This window comes from Pseudophryne corroboree (assembly GCF_028390025.1).
Source record: "Pseudophryne corroboree isolate aPseCor3 chromosome 6 unlocalized genomic scaffold, aPseCor3.hap2 SUPER_6_unloc_4, whole genome shotgun sequence".
Classification (NCBI taxonomy): Eukaryota; Metazoa; Chordata; class Amphibia; order Anura; family Myobatrachidae; genus Pseudophryne; species Pseudophryne corroboree.
Window position 1 is genome coordinate 434,480 of NW_026967605.1, and position 16,903 is coordinate 451,382.

The 16,903-nt window shown below is 54.2% G+C and overlaps 1 protein-coding gene across 3 annotated transcripts in view; it reads left to right on the top strand.

The window, feature by feature from the left end:
- Window positions 1–16,237, top strand: part of ACTL6B (actin like 6B) — an 88,520-nt gene extending 72,283 nt beyond the window's left edge. For all 3 annotated transcript variants that reach the window (XM_063950440.1, XM_063950441.1, XM_063950442.1), the window contains 6 exons: window positions 6,521–6,582; window positions 8,138–8,252; window positions 8,807–8,887; window positions 9,635–9,730; window positions 14,717–14,803; window positions 14,958–16,237. In XM_063950440.1, coding sequence (XP_063806510.1) covers window positions 6,521–6,582; window positions 8,138–8,252; window positions 8,807–8,887; window positions 9,635–9,730; window positions 14,717–14,803; window positions 14,958–15,038 — 522 coding nt within the window. In that variant the 3' untranslated portion in view covers window positions 15,039–16,237. The remainder of the gene's footprint in view (window positions 1–6,520; window positions 6,583–8,137; window positions 8,253–8,806; window positions 8,888–9,634; window positions 9,731–14,716; window positions 14,804–14,957) is intronic.
- The last annotated feature ends 666 nt before the right edge of the window (window positions 16,238–16,903 follow it).

Consider the following 16,903-nt stretch of genomic DNA (forward strand, 5'->3'; position numbering starts at 1 on the left):
ATGGGCAACTAGCACACATGGTATCCAGAGGGCTGCTTGACATCCAGGCGTGATCTGAGGGAGTACAGTGACTGGGCAACAGAGCTAACAGTCACCTGATTTATAAATACGGTACGCCAGAGACCGTCGCGTAGGGATGTCCAGCAGAATCTGGTCTATAGGATGCTGTATCTTGTAGGAAATGCCTGTCTCCTTGGATCCCAATAAAACCGTCAGGTCCATGTATTCTTCATCCCATCCACAAGCGTACCAGATGCAGCAGCCATGTTGGGCGCACTACGGAGATTACACTGTGGGAGATGAGCCATACAACGGCCCAGTGCATACATGAGAGAGCTGACATGTGTGTAGTAGTATGATATACCCTGTACGGAAAGACCCACGTGAAGCACATCCTGCCCGCGGAGGAACCATCCGAGGCCACCACCCGGGGTTGCAAGGCGTAGGCCACCGCTGGCAGTGCAATCAGCAGAGGTACACATTACAGGAATAGCACACAGCGGGGTGGAAGTACGCTGCAGACGCTAAGAGAACATTTGATTCCTGAGGCTTTATAGGAGACATCAGCTGATGGCTGTACAGGGCTCTGATGCTCAGTCCCGGAATACCCGGATTATAGGTGACCCCGATGTAGCGGCACAATGACTCCCTGAGGCTCAGTCCTGGAATACCCGGATTATAGGTCACCCCGGTGTAGCTGCACAATGACTCCCTGATGCTCTGACCTGGAATACCCGGATTATAGGTCACCCCGGTGTAGCGGCAAAATGACTCCCCGATGCTCAATCCCGGAATACCCGGATTATAGGTCACCCCAGTATAACGTCACAATGACTCCCTGATGCTCAGTCCCGGAATACCCGGATTATAGGTCACCCCGGTGTAGCGGCACAATGACTCCCTGATGCTCAGTCCCGGAATACCCGGATTATAGGTCACCCCGGTGTAGCGGCACAATGACTCCCTGATGCTCCGTACCGGAATACCCGGATTATAGGTCACCCCGGTGTAGCGGCACAATGACTCCCTGATGCTCTGACCTGGAATACCAGGATTATAGGTCACCCCGGTGTAGCGGCACAATGACTCCCTGATGCTCTGACCTGGAATACCAGGATTATAGGTCACCCCGATGTAGCGGCACAATGACTCCCTGATGCTCAGTCCCGGAATACCAGGATTATAGGTCACCCCGGTGTAGCGGCACAATGACTCCCTGATGCTCAGTCCCAGAATACCCGGATTATAGGTCACCCCGGTGTAGCGGCACAATGACTCCCTGATGCTCAGTCCCGGAATACCAGGATTATAGGTCACCCCGGTGTAGCGGCACAATGACTCCCTGATGCTCTGACCTGGAATACCAGGATTATAGGTCACCCCGATGTAGCGGTACAATGACTCCCTGATGCTCAGTCCCGGAATACCCAGATTATAGGTCACCCCGGTGTAGCGGCACAATGACTCCCTGATGCTCAGTCCCGGAATACCAGGATTATAGGTCACCCCGGTGTAGCGGCACAATGACTCCCTGATGCTCTGACCTGGAATACCAGGATTATAGGTCACCCCAATGTAGCGGCACAATGACTCCCTGATGCTCAGTCCCGGAATACCCGGATTAAAGGTCACCCCGGTGAAGCGGCACAATGACTCCCTGATGCTCAGTCCCGGAATACCCGGATTATAGGTCACCCCGGTGTAGCGGCACAATGACTCCCTGATGCTCAGTCCCGGAATACCAGGATTATAGGTCACCCCGGTGTAGCGGCACAATGACTCCCTGATGCTCAGTCCCGGAAAACCCGGATTATAGGTCACCCCGGTGTAGCGGCACAATGACTCCCTGATGCTCAGTCCTGGAATACCCGGATTATAGGTCACCCCGGTGTAGTGGCACAATGACTCCCTGATGCTCAGTCCCGGAATACCCAGATTATAGGTCACCCCGGTGTAGCGGCACAATGACTCCCTGATACTCAGTCCCGGAATACCCGAATTATAGGTCAACCCGGTGTAGCGACACAATGGCTCCCTGATGCTCAGTCCCGGAATACCCGGATTATAGGTCACCCCGGTGTAGCGGCACAATGACTCCCTGATGCTCAGTCCCGGAATACCCGGATTATAGGTCACCTTGGTGTAGCGACACAATGGCTCCCTGATGCTCAGTCCCGGAATACCCGGATTATAGGTCACCCCGGTGTAGCGGCACAATGACTCCCTGATGCTCAGTCCCGGAAAACCCGGATTATAGGTCACCCCGGTGTAGCGGCACAATGACTCCCTGATGCTCAGTCCTGGAATACCCGGATTATAGGTCACCCCGGTGTAGTGGCACAATGACTCCCTGATGCTCAGTCCCGGAATACCCGGATTAAAGGTCACCCCGGTGAAGCGGCACAATGACTCCCTGATGCTCAGTCCCGGAATACCCGGATTATAGGTCACCCCGGTGTAGCGGCACAATGACTCCCTGATGCTCAGTCCCGGAATACCCGGATTATAGGTCACCCCGGTGTAGCGGCACAATGACTCCCTGATGCTCAGTCCCGGAATACCCGAATTATAGGTCACCCCGGTGTAGCGACACAATGGCTCCCTGATGCTCAGTCCCGGAATACCCGGATTATAGGTCACCCCGGTGTAGTGGCACAATGACTCCCTGATGCTCAGTCCCGGAATACCCAGATTATAGGTCACCCCGGTGTAGCGGCACAATGACTCCCTGATACTCAGTCCCGGAATACCCGAATTATAGGTCACCCCGGTGTAGCGACACAATGGCTCCCTGATGCTCAGTCCCGGAATACCCGGATTATAGGTCACCCCGGTGTAGCGGCACAATGACTCCCTGATGCTCAGTCCCGGAATACCCGGATTATAGGTCACCTTGGTGTAGCGGCACAATGACTCCCTGATGCTCTGACCTGGAATACCCGGATTATAGGTCACCCCGGTGTAACGGCATAATGACTCCCTGATGCTCAGTCCCGGAATACCCGGATTATAGGTCACCCCGGTGTAGCGGCACAATGACTCCCTGATGCTCTGACCTGGAATACCAGGATTAAAGGTCACCCCGATGTAGCGGCACAATGACTCCCTGATGCTCTGACCTGGAATACCCGGATTATAGGTCACCCCGGTGTAGCGGCACAATGACTCCCTGATGCTCAGTCCCGGAATACCCGGATTATAGGTCACCCCGGTGTAGCGGCACAATGACTCCCTGAGGCTCAGTCCCGGAATACCCGGATTATAGGTCACCCCGGTGTAGCGGCACAATGACTCCCTGATGCTCAGTCCCGGAATACCCGGATTATAGGTCACCCCAGTGTAACTGCACAATGACTCCCTGATGCTCTGACCTGGAATACCCGGATTATAGGTCACCCCGGTGTAGCGGCACAATGACTCCCTGATGCTCAGTACCGGAATACCCGGATTATAGGTCACCCCGGTGTAGCGGCACAATGGCTCCCTGATGCTCAGTCCCGGAATACCCGGATTATAGGTCACCTTGGTGTAGCGGCACAATGATTCCCTGATGCTCTGACCTGGAATACCCGGATTATAGGTCACCCCGGTGTAACGGCATAATGACTCCCTGATGCTCAGTCCCGGAATACCCGGATTATAGGTCACCCCGGTGTAGCGGCACAATGACTCCCTGATGCTCTGACCTGGAATACCAGGATTATAGGTCACCCCGATGTAGCGGCACAATGACTCCCTGATGCTCTGACCTGGAATACCCGGATTATAGGTCACCCCGGTGTAGCGGCACAATGACTCCCTGATGCTCAGTCCCGGAATACCCGGATTATAGGTCACCCCGGTGTAGCGGCACAATGACTCCCTGATGCTCAATCCCGGAATACCCGGATTATAGGTCACCCCAGTGTAACGGCACAATGACTCCCTGATGCTCTGACCTGGAATACCCGGATTATAGGTCACCTCGGTATAGCGGCACAATGACTCCCTGATGCTTTGACCTGGAATATCCGGATTTAAATCACCCCGGTGTAGCGGCACATTGACTCCCTGATGCTCAGTCCCGGAATACCCGGATTATAGGTCACCCCGGTGTAGCGACACAATGACTCCTTGATGCTCTGACCTGGAATACCAGGATTATAGGTGACCCCGATGTAGCGGCACAATGACTCCCTGTTGCTCAGTACCTGAATTCCCGGATTATAGGTCACCCCGGTGTAGCGGCACAATGACTCCCTGATGCTCAATCCCGGAATACCCGGATTATAGGTCACCCCGGTGTAGTGGCACAATGACTCCCTGATGCTCAGTGTCGGAATACCCGGATTATAGGTCAACCTTCAATGTAGCGGCACAATGACTCCCTGATGCTCTGACCTGGAATACCAGGATTATAGGTCACCCCGATGTAGCGGCACAATGACTCCCTGATGCTCTGACCTGGAATATCCGGATTATAGGTCACCCCGGTGTAGCGGCACAATGACTCCCTGATGCTCAGTCCCGGAATACCCGGATTATAGGTCACCCCGGTGTAGCGGCACAATGACTTCCTGATGCTCTGACCTGGAATACCCGGATTATAGGTCACCCCGGTGTAGCGGCACAATGACTCCCTGATGCTCAGTCCCGGAATACCCGGATTATAGGTCACCCCGGTGTAGCGGCACAATGACTCCCTGATGCTCTGACCTGGAATACCCAGATTATAGGTCACCTCGGTGTAGCGGCACAATGACTCCCTGATGCTCGGACCTGGAATACCCGGATTATAGGTCACCCCGGTGTAGTGGCACAATGACTCCCTGATGCACTGACCTGGAATACCCGGATTATAGGTGACCCCAATGTAGCGGCACAATGACACCCTGATGCTCTGACCTGGAATACCCGGATTATAGGTCACCCCGGTGTAGCGGCACAATGACTCCCTGATGCTCTGACCTGGAATACCCAGATTATAGCTCACCCCGGTGTAGCGGCACAATGACTCCCTGATGCTCTGACCTGGAATACCCGGATTATAGGTCACCCCAGTGTAGTGGCACAATGACTCCCTGATGCTCTGACCTGGAATACCCGGATTATAGGTCACCCCGGTGTAACGGCATAATGACTCCCTGAGGCTCAGTCCCGGAATACCCGGATTATAGGTCACCCCGGTGTAGCGGCATAATGACTCCCTGATGCTCAGTCCCGGAATACCCGGATTATAGGTCACCCCGATGTAGCGGCACAATGACTCCCTGATGCTCTGACCTGGAATACCCGGATTATAGGTGACCCCGATGTAGCGGCACAATGACTCCCTGATGCTCTGACCTGGAATACCCGGATTATAGGTCACCCCGGTGTAACGGCATAATGACTCCCTGAGGCTCAGTCCCGGAATACCCGGATTATAGGTGACCCCGATGTAGCGGCACAATGACTCCCTGAGGCTCAGTCCTGGAATACCCGGATTATAGGTCACCCCGGTGTAGCTGCACAATGACTCCCTGATGCTCTGACCTGGAATACCCGGATTATAGGTCACCCCGGTGTAGCGGCACAATGATTCCCTGATGCTAAATCCCGGAATACCCGGATTATAGTTCACCCCGGTGTAGCGGCACAATGACTCCCTGATGCTCAGTCCCGGAATTCCCGGATTATAGGTCACCCCGATGTAGCTGCACAATGACTCCCTGATGCTCTGACCTGGAATACCCGGATTATAGGTCACCCCAGTGTAGCGGCACAATGACTCCCTGATGCTCAGTCCCGGAATACCCGGATTATAGTTCACCCCGGTGTAGCGGCACAATGACTCCCTGATGCTCAGTCCCGGAATACCCGGATTATAGGTCACCCCGGTGTAACGGCATAATGACTCCCTGATGCTCATTCCCAGAATACCCGGATTATAGGTCACCCCAGTGTAGCTGCACAATGACTCCCTGATGCTCTGACCTGGAATACCCGGATTATAGGTCACCCCGGTGTAGCGGCACAATGATTCCCTGATGCTCAGTCCCGGAATACCCGGATTATAGGTCACCCCGGTGTAGCGGCACAGTGACTCCCTGATGCTCAGTCCTGGAATACCCGGATTATAGGTCACCCCGGTGTAGCGGCACAATGACTCCCTGATGCTCTGACCTGGAATACCCGGATTATAGGTCACCCCGGTGTAGCGGCACAATGACTCCCTGATGCTCAATCCCGGAATACCCAGATTATAGGTCACCCCGGTGTAGCGGCACAATGGCTTCCTGATGCTCTGGCATGGATTACAGAGGTGTCAGCGTGGGATATGATGTACGCACATTCCCAGCCCATTCCCCTGAGGAGCGCGCTGACTAAATCCCTTCCAGTCCCATTCTGATATACGGTTACATCTAATCCGCCATATCATGTGCAAAGAGGGAGGGGCTTCACCAAGCGGGTACAGAGTTTAGGAACTGACGTCATGTGGATGGCGACCTATAGGGTGATGTCATGTATGTGATAACCTGTATGTCTCTCCTTCTCCCAGGAGGTGATCCAGGATTTCCAGGCCTCCGTCCTGCAAGTGTCTGACTCTCCGTATGATGAACAGTAAGCAGATCCCGCGTCTTGCCAGGCACACCCCGTATACCACCACCCTGTATACCACCGCCCCGTATACCACCGCCCTATATACCACTGCCCCATATACCACTGCCCCATATACCACTGCCCCATATACCACCACCCTGTATACCACTGCCCCATATACCACCACCCTGTATACCACCGCCCCGTATACCACCGCCCTATATACCACTTCCCCATATACCACTGCCCCATATACCACCACCCTGTATACCACTGCCCCATATACCACCAGCCTGTATACCACCGCCCTATATACCACTGCCAGATATACCACTGCCCCATATACCACTGCCCCATATACCACCGCCACATGTACCACCAGCCTGTATACCACTGCCACATATACCACCACCCGATATACCACTGCCACATGTACCACCGCCCCATATACCACTGCCCCATATACCATCACCCTGTATACCACCGCCCCATATACCACTGTCACATATACCACCACCCTGTATACCACCGCCCTATATACCACTGCCAGATATACCACCACCCTGTATACCACTGCCATATATACCACCGCCCTATATACCACTGCCAGATATACCACCACCCTGTATACCACTGCCACATATACCACTGCCAGATAAATCACCACCCTGTATACCACTGCCACATATACCACCGCCACATATACCACCACTCTGTATATCACCGCCCCATATACCACCGGCCCATATACCACCACCCTGTATACCACCGTCACATATACCACTGCCACATGTACCACCACTCCATATACCACCACCCTATATACCACTGCCAGATATACCACCACTCTGTATACCACCCCCCCATATACCACTGCCAGATATACCACTGCCACATGTACCACCACTCCATATACCACCACTCCATATACCACCACTCCATATACCACCACCCATATACCACCGCCACATATACCATCACCCTATATACCACTACCAGATATACCACCACCCTGTATACCACCGCCACATATACCACCACCCTGTATACCACCGCCACATATACCACCGCCCTGTATACCACCGCCCCATATACCACCGCCCTATTTACCACTGCCCCATATACCACTACCAGATATACCACCACCCTGTATACCACCGACACATATACCACCACCACATATACCACCGCCCTGTCTACCACCGCCACATATACCACCGCCCCATATACCACCAGCCCTTATACCACCGCCCTATTTACCACTGCCTCTTACTCCAGTACCCTGTATACCACTGCCCTGTATACACCCACCCTATATACCACCACCCTGTATATCACTACCCTGTATACACCAGCCTGATGTGTTATACACCAGGCCTGTTATACTCCGGGACATGTTATTACCCTCATACAATGTAATAACCTCTGGACATGATCATTTGGCATAGCCTCCATCACCCCGGCATGTGGTATGTTCCTGTACTGGTTACACCCCATTCCCCAGGACATGGTATATTCCTCCGAGTATAAACTGTGAGGCGTAGGTGGAACATCCTGTGTCTACTTCCCCCTGTAGGGTGGCTGCTCAGATGCCAACGGTCCATTATGAGATGCCCAACGGGTACAACACAGACTACGGTGCGGAGAGGCTGCGCATACCGGAGGGACTCTTTGACCCATCCAATGTAAAGGTGATGCCTGTACATATAGGTGCTGCTATAGGTTCCCCATACACAGAGGCGTTACTGCTCCGGCTGCCATTGTGGGACAACATGTCCTACTATAAGCCCCCACTCTATATCCCACTATTCTTTACTGAATCCCAAGGGGGTATATTTACTAACATATGGGTGTACATAAGTGGAGATGTAGCCCATAGCAACCAATCAGATTCCACTTATCATTTATCTAGCACCATCTGGAAAATAATAGCTAGAATCTGATTGGTCACTATGTGTTATACACTCAGTGCCTTAGCTTGCAGGACCAACAATTTATTTCCCCCTTAAAGCTTATGAGAAGAGGAGGCAGCCATTTTGTGTGTAATTCCCAAGTGGCTGCATTCTGTCAATGAGGTAACAAAATGGCTGCCTCCACCTCACATAGGTAACTGGTGCATATTCTCAGCATAAGGTGTATAGAAGATCTTATTCTAAAGTTGTTTTTCACACCTCGTGTTTGTTCTATTGGTCCCTGTGACCCTGTCCTGTAGGGGGCGCTGTGTTAATACTTTTTCTCTTTCTAGGGCCTGTCCGGTAATACGATGCTGGGCGTGGGACACGTGGTCACCAGCAGCATTGGGATGTGTGACATAGACATCCGGCCTGTACGTATCTGTAATACCTACCTGATATATATATCCTGCTGTCCGTCCACTTGTGCCTGACATTACTGAGCCCCCGGCTAATACGCTTCCATACATACATGCTTGTCACAGGTGTGCGTAGGAGCCGACACCAGGGTGCCGCTCTGGGGCTACTTAACCCTCCGGTTTCCCCAACAAGTCAGGTTTTCAGATGGAATCCTTACTGATCCAGCAAAGTAGATTAACTTTACTGATTAAAGACCTCCAGAAAACATGGCCTGCTGGTTGTACCTGAGCACTGGAGTTGAGAACCCCTGTGCTAGACTATCGCCTTCACATTACGTAAAATGACTCACTACTGGCAAGATCTCGATAGAGGTCAGTGAGCGGTCACATAGGTAACGGACCACCCAGATTGTAGTTTGAAGTGTCTGCCCTGAGATGGTGGTAACAGACCAGGTATCGCAGCCGGATAAGTAGCTTCTGTCATTTCATGAGAGCTGATTGGTTGCATTGGGCAACTGCTCTACTTTATCTCCCTCCAAGGCTTGGTACATCTCTCCCTTTGTGACTAAGGAACAGCAGCACAGAGTGTGTTGGGCAGATCAATATGTAAACCTGTGGTAGGAGGTACATAAGATGAGACCCATGTGTGAGGACAGGTCACCCAGTTACATCACCGGCCATTATGGCAGAGTAATTCACAGGGCTCGTTGTGATGTTACCGGGGTTTACAGAGCTCAGACTGATTATCATATGTCATTACAGGGCCTGTATGGCAGTGTCATTGTCACAGGAGGTAACACTCTGCTCCAGGGGTTTAACGACAGGCTGAATCGCGAGCTGTCTCAGAAGACCCCACCGGTGAGACCCCAGTGATCTACCCTGTATAACCAAAATTCTCCTGCTCTCTCCTCCGCCTCTCTGTGCACCCTCCTGCTCTCTCCTCCGCCTCTCTGTGCACCCTCCTGCTCTCTCCTCCTCTTCTCTGTGCACCCTCCTGCTCTCTGCTCCTCATCTCTGTGCACCCTCCTGCTCTCTCCGCCGCCTCTCTGTGCACCCTCCTGCTCTCTCCTCCTCATCTCTGTGCACCCTCCTGCTCTCTCCTCCTCATCTCTGTGCACCCTCCTGCTCTCTCCTCTGCCTCTCTGTGCACCCTCCTGCTCTCTCCTCCTCTTCTCTGTGCACCCTCCTGCTCTCTCCTCCTATTCTCTGAGCACCCTCCTGCTCTCTGCTCATCTCTGCGCACCCTCCTGCTCTCTCCTCCGCCTCTCTGTGCACCCTCCTGCTCTCTCCTCCTCATCTCTGTGCACCCTCCTGCTCTCTCCTCCTCATCTCTGCGCACCCTCCTACTGTCTCCTCCTCATCTCTGTGCACCCTCCTGCTCTTTCCTCCTCATCTCTGTGCACCCTCCTGCTCTCTCCTCCTCATCTCTGCGCACCCTCCTACTCTTTCCTCCACCTCTGCGCATCCTCCTGATCTCTGCACACGCTCCTGCTCTCTCCTCTTCTCTGCACACCCTCCTGCTCTCATCTCCTCATCTCTGTGCACCCTCCTGTTCTCTCCTCCTCATCTTTGTGCACCCTCCTGCTCTCACCTCCGCCTCTCTGTGCACCCTCCTGCTCTCTCCTCCTCTTCTCTGTGCACCCTCCTGCTCCCTCCTCCTCTTCTCTGTGCACCCTCCTGCTCTCTCCTCCTCATCTCTGTGCACCCTCCTGCTCTCTCCTCCTCATCTCTGTGCACCCTCTTGCTCTCACCTCCGCCTTTCTGTGCACCCTCCTACTCTCTCCTCCTCTTCTCTGTGCACCCTCCTGCTCTCTCCTCCTCATCTCTATGCACCCTCCTGCTCTTTCCTCCTCATCTCTATGCACCCTCCTGCTCTCTCCTCCTCAACTCTGTGCACCCTCCTGCTCTCTCCTCCTCATCTTTGCGCACCCTCCTGCTCTCTCCTCCTCATCTCTTTGCACCCTCCTGCTCTCTCCTCCGCCTCTCTGTGCACCCTCCTGCTCTATCCTCCGCCTATCTGTGCACCCTCCTGCTCTCTCCTCCTCATCTCTGTGCACCCTCCTGCTCTCTCCTCCTCATCTCTGTGCACCCTCCTGCTCTCTCCTCCTCATCTCTGTGCACCCTCCTGCTCTCTCCTCCTCATCTCTGTGCACCCTCCTGCTCTCGCCTCCTCATCTCTGCGCACCCTCCTACTGTCTCCTCCTCATCTCTGTGCACCCTCCTGCTCTCTCCTCCTCATCTCTGCGCACCCTCCTGCTCTCTCCTCCTCATCTCTGCGCACCCTCCTGCTCTCTCCTCCTCATCTCTGTGCACCCTCCTGCTCTCTCCTCCTCATCTCTGTGCACCCTCCTGCTCTCTCCTCCTCATCTCTGTGCACCCTCCTACTGTCTCCTCCTCATCTCTGTGCACCCTCCTGCTCTCTCCTCCTCATCTCTGTGCACCCTCCTGCTCTCTCCTCCTCATCTCTGTGCACCCTCCTGCTCTCTCCTCTTCTCTGCGCACCCTCCTGCTCTCATCTCCTCATCTCTGCGCACCCTCCTACTCTCTCCTCATCTCTGTGCACCCTCCTGCTCTCTCCTCCTCATCTCTGTGCACCCTCCTGCTCTCTCCTCCTCATCTCTGTGCACCCTCCTGCTCTCTCCTCCTCATCTCTGTGCACCCTCCTGCTCTCACCTCCGCCTCTCTGTGCACCCTCCTGCTCTCTCCTCCTCTTCTCTGTGCACCCTCCTGCTCTCTCCTCCTCTTCTCTGTGCACCCTCCTGCTCTCTCCTCCTCTTCTCTGTGCACCCTCCTGCTCTCTCCTCCTCATCTCTGTGCACCCTCCTGCTCTCTCCTCCTCATCTTTGCGCACCCTCCTGCTCTCTCCTCCTCATCTTTGCGCACCCTCCTGCTCTCTCCTCCTTATCTCTTTGCACCCTCCTGCTCTCTCCTCCGCCTCTCTGTGCACCCTCCTGCTCTATCCTCCTCATCTCTGTGCACCCTCCTGCTCTCTCCTCCTCATCTCTGTGCACCCTCCTGCTCTCTCCTCCTCATCTCTGTGCACCCTCCTGCTCTCTCCTCCTCATCTCTGTGCACCCTCCTGCTCTCTCCTCCTCATCTCTGTGCACCCTCCTGCTCTCGCCTCCTCATCTCTGCGCACCCTCCTACTGTCTCCTCCTCATCTCTGTGCACCCTCCTGCTCTCTCCTCCTCACCTCTGCGCACCCTCCTGCTCTCTCCTCCTCATCTCTGCGCACCCTCCTGCTCTCTCCTCCTCATCTCTGTGCACCCTCCTGCTCTCTCCTCCTCATCTCTGTGCACCCTCCTACTCTCTCCTCATCTCTGCGCACCCTCCTACTGTCTCCTCCTCATCTCTATGCACCCTCCTGCTCTCCTCACCTCTGCGCACCCTCCTGCTCTCTCCTCCTTAGCTCTGTGCACCCTCCTGCTCTCTCCTCCGCCTCTCTGTGCACCCTCCTGCTCTCTCCTCCGCCTCTCTGTGCACTCTCCTGCTCTCTTCTCCGCCTCTGTGCACCTCCTGCTCTCTCCTCCTCATCTCTGTGCACCCTCCTGCTCTCTCCTCCGCCACTGTGCACACCCTGCTCTCTCCTACTAATCTCTGTGCACCCTCCTACTCTCTCCTCATCTCTATGCACCCTCCTGCTCTCTCCTCCGCCTCTCTGTGCACTCTCCTGCTCTCTCCTCCGCCACTGTGCACCTCCTGCTCTCTCCTACTCATCTCTGTGCACCCTCCTACTCTCTCCTCCTCATCTCTGTGCACCCTCCTGCTCTCTCCTCCTCATCTCTGTGCACCCTCCTGCTCTCTCTTCCTCATCTCTGTGCACCCTCCTGCTCTCTCCTCCTCTTCTCTGTGCACCCTCCTACTCTCTCCTCCTCATCTCTGTGCACCCTCCTGCTCTCTCCTCCGCCTCTCTGTGCACTCTCCTGCTCTCTTCTCCGCCTCTGTGCACCTCCTGCTCTCTCCTCCTCATCTCTGTGCACCCTCCTGCTCTCTCCTCCGCCACTGTGCACACCCTGCTCTCTCCTACTAATCTCTGTGCACCCTCCTACTCTCTCCTCATCTCTATGCACCCTCCTGCTCTCTCCTCCGCCTCTCTGTGCACTCTCCTGCTCTCTCCTCCGCCACTGTGCACCTCCTGCTCTCTCCTACTCATCTCTGTGCACCCTCCTACTCTCTCCTCCTCATCTCTGTGCACCCTCCTGCTCTCTCCTCCTCATCTCTGTGCACCCTCCTGCTCTCTCTTCCTCATCTCTGTGCACCCTCCTGCTCTCTCCTCCTCTTCTCTGTGCACCCTCCTACTCTCTCCTCCTCATCTCTGTGCACCCTCCTGCTCTCTCCTCCGCCTCTCTGTGCACTCTCCTGCTCTCTTCTCCGCCTCTGTGCACCTCCTGCTCTCTCCTCCTCATCTCTGTGCACATCCTGCTCTCTCCTCCTTATCTCTGCGCACCCTCCTACTGTCTCCTCCTCATCTCTATGTACCCTCCTGCTCTCTCCTCCTTAGTTCTGTGCACCCTCCTGCTCTCTCCTCCGCCTCTCTGTGCACCCTCCTGCTCTCTCCTCCGCCTCTCTGTGCACTCTCCTGCTCTCTTCTCCGCCTCTGTGCACCTCCTGCTCTCTCCTCCTCATCTCTGTGCACATCCTGCTCTCTCCTCCTCATCTCTGCGCACCCTCCTACTGTCTCCTCCTCATCTCTATGCACCCTCCTGCTCTCCTCACCTCTGCGCACCCTCCTGCTCTCTCCTCCTTAGTTCTGTGCACCCTCCTGCTCTCTCCTCCGCCTCTCTGTGCACTCTCCTGCTCTCTCCTCCACCTCTGTGCACTCTCCTGCTCTCTCCTCCTCATCTCTGTGCACCTCCTGCTCTCTCCTCCTCATCTCTGCGCACCCTCCTACTGTCTGCTCCTCATCTCTGTGCACCCTCCTGCTCTCTCCATCGCCTCTCTGTGCACCCTCCTGCTCTCTCCTCCGCCTCTCTGTGCACTCTCCTGCTCTCTTCTCCGCCTCTGTGCACCTCCTGCTCTCTCCTCCTCATCTCTGTGCACCCTCCTGCTCTCTCCTCCGCCACTGTGCACACTCTGCTCTCTCCTACTAATCTCTGTGCACCCTCCTACTCTCTCCTCATCTCTATGCACCCTCCTGCTCTCTCCTCCGCCTCTCTGTGCACTCTCCTGCTCTCTCCTCCGCCACTGTGCACCTCCTGCTCTCTCCTACTCATCTCTGTGCACCCTCCTACTCTCTCCTCCTCATCTCTGTGCACCCTCCTGCTCTCTCCTCCTCATCTCTGTGCACCCTCCTGCTCTCTTCTCCTCATCTCTGTGCACCCTCCTGCTCTCTCCTCCTCATCTCTGTGCACCCTCCTGCTCTCTCCTCCTCTTCTCTGTGCACCCTCCTACTCTCTCCTCCTCATCTCTGTGCACCCTCCTGCTCTCTCCTCCGCCACTGTGCACACCCTGCTCTCTCCTACTAATCTCTGTGCACTCTCCTACTCTCTCCTCATCTCTGTGCACCCTCCTGCTCTCTCCTCCGCCTCTCTGTGCACTCTCCTGCTCTCTCCTCCGCCACTGTGCACCTCCTGCTCTCTCCTACTCATCTCTGTGCACCTCCTACTCTCTCCTCCTCATCTCTGTGCACCCTCCTGCTCTCTCCTCCGCCACTGTGCACCTCCTGCTCTCTCCTACTCATCTCTGTGCACCCTCCTACTCTCTCCTCCTCATCTCTGTGCACCCTCCTGCTCTCTCCTCCGCCTCTCTGTGCTCTCTCCTCCTCATCTCTGCGCACCCTCCTGCTCTCTTCCTCCTTTTATCATTAAGCATTTGCCCTGTCACGGTCTCTGTGTTCTGCCGTAGAGTATGCGCCTGAAGCTCATCGCCAGTAATAGCACCATTGAGCGCCGTTTCAGCTCCTGGATTGGAGGTTCCATTCTGGCCTCCCTGGTATGTCACATGTATACAAATCTATATAAACATGCATGGGTATGTGTCTCTGGCCGCTCTATGGAGTGGTGGCCCCGAACACGCAAACAGTCCGATGCACACTAACTGTTACGTGTGGTGTCCATACAGTACTGGTTCCTCTGTCTTCTCCTAGGGAACGTTCCAGCAGATGTGGATCTCCAAGCAGGAATATGAGGAAGGAGGAAAGCAGTGCGTGGAGCGGAAGTGTCCCTAATCCCCTCTCCATCACCATTCCCCTCCATCGCCACCCTGTATAGACCCCAGTTTCCTGAGGCTAAGACCAGGACCATCACACCTATCTGTCCGCCAGATGTCTCCTGCCCATATGACATTGCTCCATAGTAATGAAGGCCATACGTTCTGTATAAGGTCCTCCGGCGTCTCTTGCTGGGCCAAACACTCGTCACTTGCTCAGAACAAACCCCACACCCTCCTTTCCATCCATTGTACTGTGCAGACTTTCCGATCTCCCAGTAGGAAGCCACACCAGACTAGCGGCAGAGGGCCTTGTAGCCACCGCTACTCCAGCCAGCATCTACTCTTCTCCTCCTGCCGATCTTCTTGCTATATAGAGCACCCCTGCTCCGTCTGGACTCTGCTACAACCTAACATTTCAAAGTCCACCCCTGATCAGATGTCGGAGGACTCTATCCGGCTCTACCACCGTGATATCCCAGCTCCACACGTTTTGCAATCCTTTGTATACATTGTTGCTGTGTAACTAACTTCATTCCCCAAATATAATATCTCCAATACGCTTACTGTCACGCTATGGAAATCCTTCTCATCCAGACATGAAAATGTCCTCTCCGATGTTATTTATTAGAAGATTTCTGGGTGACATACACAAGGGGCTCTTCAGCACAGAATATGCCTCCCTCCAAACGGCAGCCATGGCTTTTATAGTCCCAGTTACGTAGATGATCACATGATTGCACTTGCATCGTGCTGGTACCATATAAGTAGACCTATATCACTATCACGAGGCTCTTCGTGGCTCTATGCCCGGTGCTCGTGAGAGCATTTTACATTAAGTAAATAACTCCATGGAAGCCGCTGTGATATAGCCCGTGGCTGGGAGCTGGTGTCAGGGTACATTGTGTAACAATACGGAGCAATATTCAGGCTCAGCAATTCCTCTAATCTGCTTATCCTGCAAATGTAATGACTGGTAGTCTCTGCAGTAGCTATTAGTCACCTTTTGTTGTTCATTTATATATATTTCCTTTACCAATCACAAGTTAGAGCCCCCTTTCCCTTCCGCAACGCTCATCTTCACACTTATGATCTACCAGAAGCTTCAACGTAACTCCCACCTGCAGCACCGACCGCCGATCTCCCACCAGTATGCAACGCAGATGGAAGTATGAGGATTATCTGTGTCTTCTGCCATTAAACTTACATTGCAACCTGTCGCTGTGTGTTCTTGTGGGGAAGGAACAGAGAAATAGACCTGTAGTGGGGGGACTTTCAGCAGGCGTGCGGAGGTCACAGAGCGACAGTTGTCGCGGACACCGTCCAGTCGTGTTCGGGAATTTACAGGTGTACCGCTACCTGTGGTAACTGGAATGCGGTCGCTTCCAGGGGCTGTTCCTGTTGACAGTGTATGCTCATACAGCATGCGCCGAGTGCGTTCAATAGGGGGGGATGTATCAAGCCTTGGAAAGAAAGTGGAGAGTTGCCCAAAGCATCCAATCAGCTTCGCCATTTCAAATAAGTGACAGTTGGAAGCGGTTTGGGCGACTTCTCCACTTTCTCTAAAGCTTGGTACATCTCCCCGATATTGTGCTATGAGGATAGGGCGTGCTTTCGGCAGCGTTAGCACAGAGATCGGCCAGCGGTGAGCAGTGGGAGGTGACTCAATGCATTTCTATTAAGCCATCCAGGCTAAACCATGAGATGATCTAAACAAGACAAGCATAGGGGGACCAGCACATTGGCTGGTGGCTGAAGGTCTGCCAATACGCAATTTCCATTGTCGACATTTCTAAGGTGTCAGTAATTTAACCATGTCAACATTGACAGCTGACATTATGGTGGCGGCATTGTGATAATGGCTACATCTGACATTATGGTGGC